General features: G+C 44.9%; 1 protein-coding gene across 3 annotated transcripts in view; it reads right to left on the bottom strand.

Annotated features, from left to right (window-relative positions):
- CDH8 (cadherin 8) overlaps window positions 1-15,158 on the bottom strand; it is a 328,629-nt gene that overhangs the window by 65,158 nt on the left and 248,313 nt on the right. The window contains exon 9 of one of the 3 annotated variants that reach the window (XM_072980825.2): window positions 13,488-13,609. The exons of the other annotated variants lie outside the window; for them this stretch is intronic. Within the exon in view, the coding sequence (XP_072836926.2) occupies window positions 13,488-13,609 (122 nt within the window). The remainder of the gene's footprint in view (window positions 1-13,487; window positions 13,610-15,158) is intronic. 3 annotated transcript variants of the gene reach the window in all.

The raw sequence follows: 15,158 nt of genomic DNA, 5'->3' as shown, positions 1-15,158 counted from the left end.
AGGAGAAGTCAGATCTAGACCATCGCCAAATATTTTAATTTGGCTGCTTTCCACTCCTGGTTGTTCTTAATTTGCATATGGAACTGAGCATTACATGCATTCTGTATCTGTGGTTTTTACCAATAGATAAGTAGCCTAATGATAAGGGACATGGTGGCACTGCAGAAGCCTGTGCTGCAGGGTCAGAAGACCAGCAGTTGTACGATCGAATCTACGTGACGGAATGAGCGCCTGTTGCTTGTCCCAGCTTCCTCTAACCTAGCAGTTCGAAAGCATGCAAATGCGAGTAGATAAATAGGGACCACCTCGGCGGGAAGGTAACAGCGTTCCGTGTCTAAGTCGCACTGGCCATGTGACCACAGAAAGATTGTCTTCGGACAAATGCTGGCTCTATGGCTTGGAAACAGGGATGAGCACCGCCTCAAACACGACTGGACAAAAATTGTCAAGGGGAACCTTTACCTTTACCTTTTTAAGTAGCCTAACGTAGGTGTGAGACAGATCAAAAAAGGGATTCATTGTACACCACAAATTATGTCCCTGGAGAAAGCCATAAACTGTTCCAACCGGAATGTGTTGAAGTAGGTCTTAAACAGTAATAAAGTAATTTTTTGTATATCTGGAGATTTTAGTCACTCTTTTATAATTGGATCTACTGGACGTTAGTAGTTCTTTCAGTTTTTATTATTTTTAATTTATCATTATCAGTATTATTGTTGTTGTTGTCATTGCTGTTGTAAACCTGCATATGGAGCTAAGCATTATATGCCTTCTCTTTCTCTGTTTGTTTTCTTGTATTCTGCATTATGGTTCACTGACATTCTGATTTCCTTTTAATGCAACATTAATCTTGCATTAAAAAAGCACTCATAAAGCATTTTAATATAACATATTCTCATTTCCTGGGCTCCACAAGTAGACCACCTCGCGTGTGTAAGGTAGACTATACCAACACCATCCCATCGTTTTAAAAACAAAGTTACAGGAGAAAATGACAAAGACAGAATGTGAGAGGACAAGAGACAATACACATTTAAAAGACAAAAGAGTAGACCACTGTAGAAGCAAAGAAATTTAGCATGCTCAACATTTCATCCCACCAGATGGCCAAGTTTTCCTTAATTAACACAAGGAGGGAGAGGAAGCCTATTTTACTAGAATAATTTAAAAAAATGGTTGAAAGGAAAATTTGATTTTTAAAAAAGTTACTGCTCCCTTGATTTGAATAGTATTTCAGATCACTTACTCTTACCTCCATGAGTATGGCTTTCTTTAAACTCTTACATTTATATTTAATTGTTGTGTCGTTCTGTTCTGAAACTGTTATGACTGCTTGATGAACAAGAGTAGTAGAAAAGGCTGGATTGAGTGGAATGACTGACATGTTGGGTCATTTTTAAAGTTTTTGTATAAAGGGTCCATTCAAGGATAGAATTCTTTCTTTTCCCCTTTCTTAAAAATGTAGGAGAAAGCAAAGCAGGCAGATTTTCCCATGAGATAGGCAACATGAAGGATAGAATTCAGTAGTGTACTTGGCCTAAATGGATTCCAGTGTTCCCACTGGAACGGACAACATTCTGTAGCCATTGTGCACCTTAAAAACATGCTCCAGAGGGCTCAGAAATCTATTGAGTTTGGGGGCGGGGGTTGACACCAAGCAAACCTGTCACAGGAGAGGAAGGAAAAAGAAATGTGCGCGCGCGGAGGGGCGTAAGGAACGCCTTCGGAAGCGCGGCGTTGTTTTGCTTCCCCAGTTCCGGGAAGGCGCGGGCAACAAAGGGGCCACGTGGTTCAGTGGCGCGAATCGGCGCTATTTAAGGAAGCGCCGATTCGTCACAGGGCCCCTTTCGCTTTTGGCAGCCGGAGATAGAGGAGCCTCTTGCGGAACGCGGAGTACTCGTCTACGGAGCAGCGGTTTGAGCAGCGGTTTGAAGGGGTGCCTCCGGGCCGCCTCCCCACCTGGCATTCCTTAGAATATTGTGGGAGGGGGACTATCGGCTGGAGGGAGGAGGCTTGGGAGGCGGCGGGGGAGGCCGGGCGGCGGCGCGGCGGGCGGGCCGCTGCCGCGGGCCCGACCATCAGCTGTTGGCTCTCCCTTCTCCCTCTCCTCGGTGCACACAGCGGGCCCGACCATCAGCTGTTGGCTCTCCCTCCCTCTTAGCTCTCCCCTACCTCTCCTCGGCTCTCACAGTGGGCCCGACCATCAGCTGTTTGCTCTCCCTCCTCCCTCTCCTCAGCTCACACAGCTCGTGAGGCTCCGGTGGCTGGATTGGGGGCTGGGAACCGGCGTTCGCTGGGCTGGGCTGGTGATCTTGGTGGGGAGACCGAGAGGGGAGTGGAGGTAGCGGCCCAGGGGGTGCGTGTGCGTGGCGTTGTTCCCCTTGAGGGTTATTTTAAAAAAAAAAATTAATTAAAATTAAAAAATAAAATAAAAATCTGTTGACGCGGTCGTGCCGCATGGTTTTGGGTGACGGGGAGTGGTTTTGAATTTTGGGGCCCACAGATTAGGGGGGGCCTGGTCCGGTTCTCCCCTACCAGCTAGGACAGGGAGGTTGGGTTTAATTTTGGTGGGGAAGGAGGTCTGATTTGGGGCAGGTGCCATTTTGGCTGCCTTGGCCGCATGGTCTTGGTATTCGGCGGCCATTTTGGGTGCTAGTTTCACTTTATAAAAAAAAAAAAATTAATTAAGTCCATAGCAGTGGTTTAAGTGAATTTAAGGAAGTGGTAAAGAGGGTTTAAGAGGCATTTTATTGGGGATTGATATTGGTTGTTTAATAGAGGTTACTTAAGAGACTCAGGTATATACCAGTGTATATGCCTATAGGTGTACACATATATATTTTGATTATAATAAGATAACAACAGTTATTGCAATTTACTAGCCTTGTTAGGTGACTGAAGGGTTCTGCTGGACCAAGTTGTTATTACAGGCTAATTGTTTTATTGATATTCAGTTAATTCAGGAATTCCAATAAGGTTGGAACTGCAGCACAATGCCGCCTAAAAAGGGAGGCGGGAGAAAGAAGGGAAAGAACCCTGTAAGGAATCAAACAGCTGCCCAGGAGTCGCCTTTGCAATCTTCTTCAGATGAGGAGTCATGGGCTATGCTGCGGGAGCTGCATTCAAAGGTCGCGAGCCTGGAAGCTAAAAGATTTCAAAAGCAGTCATTGACGGGCAGCGAAATGACGCCTCGCCGGTCGGCTAGGGAATCAAAGGGGAAGCGTAGGGCTGAGTTGAAAGCTCTTACTAGTGAATTAACCAGACGCTTTAATGTTCTTGAGTCTGAGCAGGGTGGCGAGTCGGCAAGACAAGAAAAAGGAGTTGATGCATCAGCGGAGTCTATTGGAACAGGAGGTCATAAACGCGGCAGGATGGAGGCGACGAGAGATTTAGATCCCGGTGAAGGAACATCGTATGGGTTTGATCCCTATGATGAACCAATGGCATGCACACAAGGGATGGTCGAGGCATCCCAAATGGGAAACAAGGGTGAGTATGAGGCAGTGCACAACACAGCATCTCCAGGGTTATCATGGCCGTGGTTTAATGGCCCCCAGCAGTCTTTAGGCTCAGCTAACATGGGTTTTCCATCGCCCATGGCGTGGCCAGGAGGTTTTTGGCCGCCAATGGCGCAGCAGTGGTTTGGTTGGGGCATACCTGTCACTGGTCTTGAGAAAGCGGGATCATCCAAGGAATGCAAAGGCTTAGAGATTCCACGTCATCCATCCGTGCCTAACACGGGATATAATTCGGCCCCATTCACAGCTATGCCTTACACAGACTACAGTACGCCTCTGGGCGACCATTTGACGGCGGCAATTAAAGAGCGGATTTGGAGAGGAGACTACATTGATTTCTATGATTTATTGAATAGGGAATATGAAGTGAAAGAGTTGGACAAGGATGATGAGAAAATTAAGGAAAAACATAGGAGAAAGAGACCGGACAGGAATTGGACAAATTGGGTTACTGGCTTTACTATATATGCCGGGGTACTGGTAAAGATGCAACCGTGGAAAGCCTCGGCCTTATTTCAATACTAAGACATATTGCGTAGAGCAAAGGCAGAATTTGAGGGCCAGGCATGGTTGCGGTATGATGAGGCGTTCCGAATGAGGAGTGCCATCAGGCCGGAGCTCCGTTGGGACGAGGTCCACCCGGGGCTTTGGTTGCAGCATATGTCGCCGGCAAAAACAAATCTGGGTGACAGATTTGATTGTGGGCACCTTAACCTTAAGTTTATAGGCAATTATGGTACCCGCCAGGGGGCGGGGCAGGCGGTTCAACCCCGGCTGCCTTGTTACGAATTTAACAACAAAGGGTCCTGTAGCAAGTCCCCTTGCAGATTCAAACATGAATGCATTTCTTGTGGGGGAAAGCACCCGAGAACTAACTGTTTCCGGGTTGGAGGTCCGCGACAGGGCAAGCCTGGAGGCCCTGGCAAGAAGGCAGAAGGGAGTGGCAGTTCTTCAGGAAAGGGGACCAACACCAATTAGAGTTAATATACTGGAAAGGGAATTATCGCATTATCCCAGGAGGGAAGATGCGGCATATTTACGTTTGGGTTTTAGTTATGGCTTCAGAATCCCGGCTTTGGGTTGTCGGAGGGCATTTTTTGCTAGGAATCTAAAATCGATAAAGGGGATGGAGGAGGTGGTTTTGGAGAAGATTAGGAAGGAGGTTAAGGAAGGTAGGGTGGTGGGTCCTTTTGTTAAGCCACCGCTAGAGGATTTAAGGATGTCACCGTTGGGAATTGTTCCCAAGAAAGCCCCGGGTGAGTTTAGGTTAATACATCATTTGTCTTTTCCGGAAGGCGAGTCTGTAAACGACGCCATACCGGATGAGCTGTGTTCAGTTAGATACACATCATTCGATGAAGCAGTAAAAATGGTCAGATCTTGCGGTATTAACGCTGAACTGGCCAAGGCTGATGTGAAATCTGCTTTTCGGATTTTGCCTGTGCATCCGGCGGATTTTAACCTGCTGGGTTTTCAATTTCAAGGACAGTACTATGTTGATAGGGCTCTGCCTATGGGTTGCTCGATTTCGTGTGCAGCCTTCGAAAGGTTTAGCACCTTCGTGGAATGGCTGCTTCGGCGAAAGATGGGCTGTGTATCTACAGCACATTATTTGGATGATTTTCTCTTTTGTGGAGAGGCTAATTCTGGAAAATGTCAGAAGCTGTTAGACACATTCAGGGAATTGGCGGCGGAGCTGGGCCTGCCATTGGCGGAGGAAAAGACGGAAGGGCCATCAACAACCCTGACTTTTCTAGGAATTGAACTGGACACAGCACGGCAGTCTTCAAGATTGCCGCAGGACAAATTGGTGAACATTAGGAATTTGGTCAAGAGTTTCGGGGTTAGAAGGAAGGTGACGCTAAAGGAGTTGCAGCAAGTGGTGGGGCATCTGAACTTTGCTTGTAAAGTAGTAGCGCCAGGAAGAGCGTTTTTAAGGCGTCTTTCCAGCGCCATGTCAGGGTTGAGGAAACCATTTCATAAGACAAGGATAACGAAAGGTATGAGAGAGGATTTGAGGATTTGGGAGCAGTTTCTGGATCAGTTCAATGGGGTTTCTTTTTGGAGATCAGAGATTAATCTGAAAGCAGACGTCCAAGTGAATTCGGATGCGGCTGGGGCTTTAGGTTTTGGAATTTATTTTCTTGGGAGATGGTGTGCAGGAGAGTGGCCGGAGGAATGGCATCAGCAGGGTATTACGAGGGACTTAACATTTTTGGAGTTTTTTCCTATTGTGGGAGCTCTTTGGTTATGGGCGGAGGAATGGGCCAATGCTGTGGTTCGATTTTGGTGTGACAATTTAGCAGTTGTCCACATTATCAATAATCTAACATCACGCTCAGAGAGGGTTATGGAGCTGGTTCGGGCGTTTACATTGAGAGCACTACAGTTTAATGTTGTGGTGCATGCTCGTCACGTGCCTGGTGTAGATAACCGGATAGCCGATGCTCTTTCACGCCAACAGATCCAGCGTTTCAGGGAACTGGCACCGGAGGCCAGGGATCTGCCAGAAGTACTTCTGGCAGAGGTCTGGCAGATTGGCGTGAGGAGGCGTCGCGAGCGATAGGTATGGCTTTGGCCCCGAGAACGAGGAGGAAGTATAAAATGGCAGTTACTGAGTTTTCGGAATTTAGGCGTAGGGCGCGACTGGATCAGTCGTGGCCGGCACCAGTTGAGCATGTTCAACAGTTTATAGTGGGTTTGTACAAAAAGGGTTTAGCTCCAGGAACCATTCAGGGTAAGCTGGCTGCGTTGAGTTTTTATGCAAGGGCAAATGGCTTTAAAGATTGGTCGGGTGAATTTAGGATTAGGAAGATGTTAGATGGTTGGTCTCGTGAGAGGGGAAGGTTGAGGGATGATAGGACTCCCATATCCCCGGGGCTCTTAGAACGCTTGGTCGAGCTTTGGGGGATGTTGTGTAGGGATAGCTATGAGAAAATGCTGTTTCATGCGGCAGCTTTGGTTGCATTTTTTGGGGCACTGCGTATCAGTGAGTTGGTAGCTTTGGGAAAAAATGACGGGTCTCGGAAGGCGTTACAGTGGGATGATGTAACGATCCAGAATGAGCAAATTATACTCCAGATTAGGAGTTCTAAGACCGACCAACAGGGAAAAGGAGGTTTGGTAAAATTGGGACGATGTAGTAAGGAAAGCATATGCCCGGTAAGAGCTGTAATTCGATTTATGAAAGTTAGGGGGATTAGCAGTGGTTATTTCTTTCAGCATGGGGACGGAACTCCGCTCACAAAATATCAATTTTGGAAACTAACAGATGTGGCGCTGGAAAGAGCAGGGGTGCACGGCCTGAGATTTGGGACACATTCGTTTAGAATAGGGGCGGCGTCGACAGCTGCAGCGATGGGCTACGATGCGGAACGAATCAAGCATTTGGGTCGTTGGTCATCTGGTTGTTATAAAAAATATATCAGACAATTACCTAACGTATAGGTAGGGGTTCTTTGTCTTTCAGGTGGAGAGATGCTGGAGGCCCGCAGAAACATCGCGATCGTGGGACACAGTTACATATATTGGGCGGCAAAATATGCTGCTGCTTCCCATTGGGGAAGTGATTTGGGGCTTGGTGCCCGGGCTTCCATTTCTTGGAAGGGCATGCGTGGCATGCGTTGGATCCAGCTCGGGAGGATCACTGCTTTCGGTGGTTCGCCTCCAGACATCTTGGTAGTCCACTTGGGGGGCAATGATTTGCCCCAGGTGCCGGGTAAGGCACTGATATTGGACATATTGAGGGATTTGGATAGGCTGCACGCCTTATATCCCAAATTAAGGATCGTCTGGTCGACGATAATACCACGTTTGAGTTTGCGTGGTGCTTTGAGTGTGGACAGGGTAAATAATGCCCGTCGTTTGGTTAACAAGGAAGTTTCCAGAGGCGTCAGCAAACACGGCCTCGGATCTGTGATTGGACATCACAGGATTAAGGCATCCAATCCGGATTATTTCCGTGAGGATGGGGTCCACCTGTCTGAGGCGGGTCTGGACATATTTTTGGATGATTTGCGAGGGGGCCTGCTTATGGAACTTGGCCCTTCTGGTGGGCTCATGGGACATAGCTGATGCTAGTCCTCATGTTTTGGCGGGTAGTGCGGGAATAACTGGTCGTCACGGTGTCTCCCTTTGGTAATAATTCATTAAACAAACAGCGCGTCAGTGCTGACGGTTTCTGCGGATCGTGCGATTACAGGACTGAAGGTAACTGATGCGCTGGTACACTTTCGGACCAAAAGTCATCAAATACGATGGCTGGAGGTCCGGGGTGTTTTTTATTAAGTCTTGCAGGTTCCTCCGGTCGGTAGACAGCTGGAACCTCGGGACTGGGACTCGCCCATTGGCATATAAGGTTATTTGGTGTTATTTCCCCGCACTACCGCAGGCCCCCTCAATTTGGATATGGAATTGCTATTTGGCTGAATAAATTGGATGTGATAATAAAGTGTGGCCCATATTTAAACCAAAATGTTGTTGTCTTGCGTCTTCAATTCGGGGCTTGGGGAAGCAAATGTGCGCGCGCGGAGGGGCGTAAGGAACGCCTTCGGAAGCGCGGCGTTGTTTTGCTTCCCCAGTTCCGGGAAGGCGCGGGCAACAAAGGGGCCACGTGGTTCAGTGGCGCGAATCGGCGCTATTTAAGGAAGCGCTGATTCGTCACAGGGCCCCTTTCGCTTTTGGCACCCGCCCGCCCGCCCTTATTTCTAGTGTGTTCTGGGTCGCCTGTTTTTCTCCGGGGGCCGGATAGGAATTTTTGACCTTCATCCTGATTGGCTGGTGGATGGGGGGATTTTTCGCCTATCCCACACTGGAAATGGGGTTTTTTGGTTGGGGCTTTCAATGGAGGGCTCTTGATACTCGGTCACACTGGCGGGTAGTGCGGGAATAACTGGTCGTCACGGTGTCTCCCTTTGGTAATAATTCATTAAACAAACAGCGCGTCAGTGCTGACGGTTTCTGCGGATCGTGCGATTACAGGACTGAAGGTAACTGATGCGCTGGTACACTTTCGGACCAAAAGTCATCAAATACGATGGCTGGAGGTCCGGGGTGTTTTTTATTAAGTCTTGCAGGTTCCTCCGGTCGGTAGACAGCTGGAACCTCGGGACTGGGACTCGCCCATTGGCATATAAGGTTATTTGGTGTTATTTCCCCGCACTACCGCAGGCCCCCTCAATTTGGATATGGAATTGCTATTTGGCTGAATAAATTGGATGTGATAATAAAGTGTGGCCCATATTTAAACCAAAATGTTGTTGTCTTGCGTCTTCAATTCGGGGCTTGGGGAAGCAAATCCTTATACCACTGGCATTGCATAGCAAAGTACATTGTTGATCTTGGTCTAAATCAGTGGTTCTTAACCTTTGTTACTCAGGTGTTTGTGAACTGCAACTCCCAGAAGCCTTTACCATCAGCTCTGCTGGCTGGGGTTTCTGGGAGTTGCAGTTCAAAAACACCTGAGTAACAAAGGTTAAGAACCACTGGTCTAAATCCTTAGGTCTTAAAATATTGGATTTGAATCCCTATGTATTCGATCATATCTCTTGATGATTTCCAAATTCCTTCTTAATTTACTGTTTTATGATTCTATTCAGTTTTTCACAAAACAAGATATGAGAAGAGAGAGCATGCTAGATTCTTCAAGTGTTCACCATCAACTTCATCACACCCATTGGCCTGTGGTGTTTATTATTTTATTTACTTATTTATTAGATTTATATAACACTTATCTAGAATGTTTTTTAAATAAACTCCCCCATGAATCGACAAATAACTTCATTGGTTATTGTGGGTTTTTCGGGCTTCAGAACACGGCCAAAGAGCCCGAAAAACCCACAACAACCATTAGATCCCAGCCATGAAAGCCTTCAAAAATACAAATATCTTCGTTATTCGTTGCTTCATGGAGGCAACTTTGTACTTCGTGAGTCATCAACTTTTGACGACTCACAAAGTGGGACGACTCACCAAAATGGTGAGTCGTCCCCATCTCTAATAACCATGCTTCAGTCTTGGGAGACTATGGTAATGTGCTCTGAATAGAGGTCTTGGAACAGCATCTAGAGAAGGCCAATTCGAGAGTGACAATCGCTTCCACACTGAAGACAAATACAATCTGTCCACTGTCCAGCTCCCTGATTTTGCTGCTTTCATGACTGCCTCTTTGCCTCAGCCTGCTGGACAAGGGTCTCTTCAAATTGGGAGAGGCCATGATGCACCACCTCCCTCCAGGCTGAACGTTCAGAGGTCAAGGTTTCCCATTTCTTGAGGTCTAGTCCTAAGGCCTTCAAATCCCACTTGCAGATATCCTTGTATCGCAGCTGTGGTCTCCTTCTGCAGTGCTTTCCCTGCACTAATTCTCCATACAGATCTTCTGGAATCCACGTGATTCCATGTCAAGGATGGTGGATCTGAAGATGGAAGGCACTGTGATCCATGGAGGTTCACTGTATAAGTCAGGGTATGAAATGGACCCTTGAAAGTCAGGACACAAAAGGACAAGGAGAACCTCATTATAAAGAAGATTCTCTGTTTCAGAAGACTGACATCCACATTTGAGTGCATACTGAAACTGGAGACAGAGAGTGCAGGGCCATTATGATGCCCTCCATTTACACTCAAGGAAGCACCCGTCTTGCTAAATTAAAGAAGGCTTATGAGCCAATTAAAGTAAGGGGAGGGGAGCCCAGGATTATGGTTGGCCCTTGCATGTATGTAGGCCCCTGTCTTCATTTCCAGTGCTGGCCCTCATTACTTGCCAGGAGCCACATTCAAATGATCTCAGCCTTCAACAGATTGATAAAGTGTCCTTACTACTGAAATGATGTTTTGTTTTTCAAATATCTGGGTAACTAGGGCAAAGAATTGGGGAAATGACTGCCGGAAGGTATAAACAGGGATTTTTTGCAACAATCAGATTCTGATACACATACTGCGGGTTCATGTACAGCCCCAGAAAAAAGAAACAAATTCTAACTCTATTATCAGGTAAGCTGCTTTGGTAAATGGTGAATTTAATGCCAAACACCCACGAGGCACAAGAATAGCTGGATTAACAACTGTAGTGTCATGCTGTCAACTGCTGTTTATTTAAATTAAAATGTCACTACTCAGAAATGAATTAGGTAGCTACAAAGCCATGGATTTCCGTCACTCAGTGTCTTCACAAGCTGGATAATAAAAACTAGTCTGTTTCATTTTGACTGTATTCCTTTCTCGCTGATGAAGTACGGCTGGTTCATTCAAGAGAGACTGAAATAGGTATCTTTTTTAACTTGTGGCCAAGATAGACTTCATAGTGTCAGATACCTTGGAAGTACAGTGGTGCCTTGCAAGACGGGCGCTCTGTTTAACGACGAATCTGCATTACAACGAGGTTTTTGCGATCGCAAAATGACGTTTTGAATGGGGGAATTTCACTTCCCCACGATCAAAACAGCTGATCGTCGGGTTTTCAAAATGGCCGCTGGGTGCTCAAAATGGCTCCCCGCTGTGTTTAGGAGCCATTTTTCGCTGCACAGACACCCGAAAATGGCTGCCCCTATGGAGGTTCTTCGCTGGACGGTGAGTTCTTAGCCTATTGGAATGCATTAACCAGGTTTTAATGTGTTTCAATGACTTTTTTATTTTCACTTTACAACGTTTTCGTTCTACAGCAATTTCGCTGGAACGAATTAATGTCGTAATGCGAGGCACCAGTGTACTGGACTTAACCAACATTATCATACAGTATCTCCAACCTTTGTCAGTACAGACTCCATGTCAATTAGTTTTCTTCTCACCCAACCCTTGTACAAATGGCACATCTAATGTCAACTTTCTATTTCAGCTTGCACACATTAAAACAGGATGTTGTAAACTCTGCTAAAACCAGATATCTGTGTGTGCATGTGCAAACTGTCCCTATAGAGATTTGTCTCCAAGAAGCAGAATGGCAGACCATATATGTACAATCTGTGAGCATGCTAGGTCTCTGCTCATGGGACTGGATGTGGTCTTTGGATCTCCAAAATCCTTTAAAAGCTATCAGTTTAGATTTATCTGGCAAGAGCAATCTGTCTCTCATTCCCTAGAAGAAAGTTGGATGGAGAGGAAGTATAAAAATGAGCGGATGGAGAGAAGCAATGGCACCACCGAGAACTTCTATGTGACTCCTAACAGACTATCCTGAAGAAACATGGCCATTGAAAAAAAGAAAATCTTGTCTTAATGGATGCACAAGGATGCTATGATTTTTCTTCAGCCTGCTGGATGAGCAGGGTACACACTGTAGTAGACATGCATCTCGTTCTCTTCCCTGAAGGTCTCTGTACATACCACAGCCATTGCAAGAAATGCAATCTTGATGCTGTACAATTAGTATTCCTTTACCGCATCCTGCATTCTACACCCTCTACCTTCTCCTGCCCATATTGGGTGACAATTACAGTATAGGCTGACCATTTATGATACAATAGAATAGAATAGTACTACTTCTCCTTCATTCTTTCCCTTGGCAGATGGCTGTAGGCATGTTAGCTGAAATCCTGTTTGCATAGCTATGCTCCATAAAGCTGAATACATCATCAGCCACAACAAAATTTGATAAAAATGCCTTATCCTCCCCTGCATTTCAAGGGTCCCATGAAATCCCATTAGTTGTGGGGAAAGTACCAGAGCCTTCAATTTCTGAAGATCATCTTCATTGGGATGATTTTACCATCAGCAGCATTTTTATGAAATTAAAGACTCTCACACACCCTGTGCCCCCCCACAAAATATCTATTCCATGGAAACTTTAGGACCTATGAGGGAGTGGAGAACTTGGAATATATGTTGTTTTTGAACAAGCAGTAGATAAACTCAACTGCCTTACATGGCATAACATATGGAACAAGATGTCAGTTGTTGCCATTGACCTCATATGAGCGAAGCAGTACCATGGTATCTGAGGGGGGAATCAGTTCCAAACCCTCCCCCCAACATAAAAAAAAATCATGGAAATAGTGAATGCTATACAGGGTCCCTCTAATGGCTAGTTCTGGTAAATACACCATGGAAATATTTCAGAAATACATATTTCTGTGGTTTTTTATTTAATATTTTCAGTACGTGGTTAAGTGAATCCATGGATGCTGATCTACTGTATTCAAAAGGAGAAGGATTCTGCTCAAGTGTAGCCTCTGCACAAAAATAAAACCTCAAATTTGGTAGGGTTTTCACTTTTATGTGCAGAGTCCACATGAGATAAAAGTATCTCTTCCCTACGGATCTGGTAGTGAAATTACACACACACACACACACACACACACACACACACACACACACACAATTTATTTAATCAACAGCTACCATTATAGAACCTTTCAGACATTCTGTAACCTGATACTGTGAAGGTGACTAATAAGGAATCTTATTCTGAGCCACAGTCCTGCCTCATTGATGCATAGAAGAACATAAAAATCATAGAAACTGATTATTCAACCACAGAACCTTACTGGATAAGTTAGAAAAGTACTAAAGGGCTAAAAATTGCAGGTCAGGGATTAAAATGCATGGCCCTGAAGATGCTAGTGGACCTCTGATCAATCCTTATTATTGGCTTTGCTGACTAGGGCTGATAGGAACTGCACTCCAGTAAGATCGGTGTTGCCCCGAACTTTTCCTCCCTGCCCTAGACAGTTGTGGTCGAACAAAGGAGTGACAAGGGTGCAGGAACTAGATAGCCCAACAGCATGATTGAGTGGCTGAACTCCAGCAGCAAATCATGAGTGGATCCATTAAACCAATGGAATTTACACAGGTTTTGAGTTACCAAATACCCACTGATTTAGTGGGCCAACTTTAGTTGTGACTTCCAACTGGATTTCAGCTAGTACAACGCAGCTTTATCCTGAACTGAGCACAATATACAGCTCACAGTAGCAAACAGGTAACTGAGAGAGTTTAGAGAAAACTACACAGTGTGGACAACATAGAGATATTTACTTTTCCGGTTTTTCCGTTTTCACACAAATATGCTTCATTCCCGGATGCAAGTTCAGGAGCGTTGTCATTTACATCGAGAACTTTGATGGCAACAGGTACCCGAGATATTTGGCTGGGGTTTCCTAGGAGAAGAAAAACACAGCACGGGAGGGAAAAAAAGAAAGAGAGAGAGAGAGAGAGATAGGTAAGCACACTTCATTTCATACTGAGGACATAAAGGACCAAAGATAGACACTAGGTAGACAGATCCATGTGGAAAGCTTATGTCTTTTCTGCTTCCTAATTGGGCTGATTTATTCAACAGCAGGGGAGGTGGAGAGATTGAAAGGGGGGGGGAAGAGATAAAAATAGGATGGGCAGCATTTCACAAAAGGGATACAGCAAATAAATCCTCACTGTAAACAGCATTTACTGGAGATTAGCTTGATGAAGAACGTCTTGGACTAAATTGGTAGATATTCTTTTCCTGATGAAGTTTGCATTGTCTATTGATAATGGCCATTCTACATGGGTAAAAGAGGCTGTACACAACCAAAATTTATTTTATTTCCTATCTTTCCCATTTTACTCTATTAGCCAGACTGACTGCACATCTATTATTTCAGCTTGGCCAAGAGAAAGAAAGAACATGAGAGAGAAAGGGGGGGGGGAGAGAAAGAAAGAAAGAAAAGAAAATGAAGACAATGCAACATGAGTATTCTAATCAGATTTCGCAGGAGAGGTGAAGAGTGGAACTGATTAAAGTAAGAAGAAAGAGGATTACATTTTGAGATTATGCAGGGAGCACATTAGTCTGATACAGAAATGTGGTTTTGAACTCAAATGTCTATACATCAAAGTACGTCACAATGGGAACAAAAGGTTGACTTGCATTTACTGGTTCCACTTATCATACTGCTCTTCATTTATAGACTAATTCTTATACACTTTTAGTCTGGTATCAATCTTTTTTTTTTTTCATTGACTGCGGTTCCCATCCAAGCTTTAATTCAGTTACTTTAGTTTGTGACTAGGTTCCCAGTGTGATGTGATGAATAGACTAGGACTCTGAAGACCAGGGCTTGGATCCCCACTTGGCCATAGGAACTCATTGGGTTGTAGAACTAGTCAAGACACTCCTGAAATATCTCACTTACCTGGAAACCCTATTTGGGTCACTATAAGTTGGTTCTGACTGGACAACACATAACTAATGATAGTTCATAACTAAACAAACATGTGAAACAGCTAATGTTGGAATCTTACAGCTCGGTGGTTTAGGTATCTCGCTGTGGAGCCAGAAGTTGGGTATTTGATTCCCCATTGGGCCTCCTTGACATTGACCCAATGATCCATAGGGATCTTTCCAGCTCTATAGTCCTAAAATGAGGATGGGGATGATTTCCTTTTCAAAATATCTGTGCAGTTCTATGTTCTGCAGTTGCTTTTTCAGTTCAATAAAGGCAAACATCCATCCACGAAATACAGTTGTTAGAAGACGAGAATTTGTAGGAAATATGGTTGATCCATATAGTTTATGCATGCCTTAAGATTGCAGCATGCAAAAATCAGTTTCTTTTCTTTTAGCTGTATAAAATGCATGTTATGTTATGGACTATAACTAGATTTGTTATTTGAATTATTTTCCTATGTTAAAAACAGTCTCAGCCAGCTCAGATTAATTAGAACTAT

The sequence above is a fragment of the Pogona vitticeps genome, chromosome 10 (genome assembly GCF_051106095.1).
Source record: "Pogona vitticeps strain Pit_001003342236 chromosome 10, PviZW2.1, whole genome shotgun sequence".
Lineage (NCBI taxonomy): Eukaryota > Metazoa > Chordata > Lepidosauria > Squamata > Agamidae > Pogona > Pogona vitticeps.
This window is presented reverse-complemented; position numbering and strand designations above follow the sequence as displayed.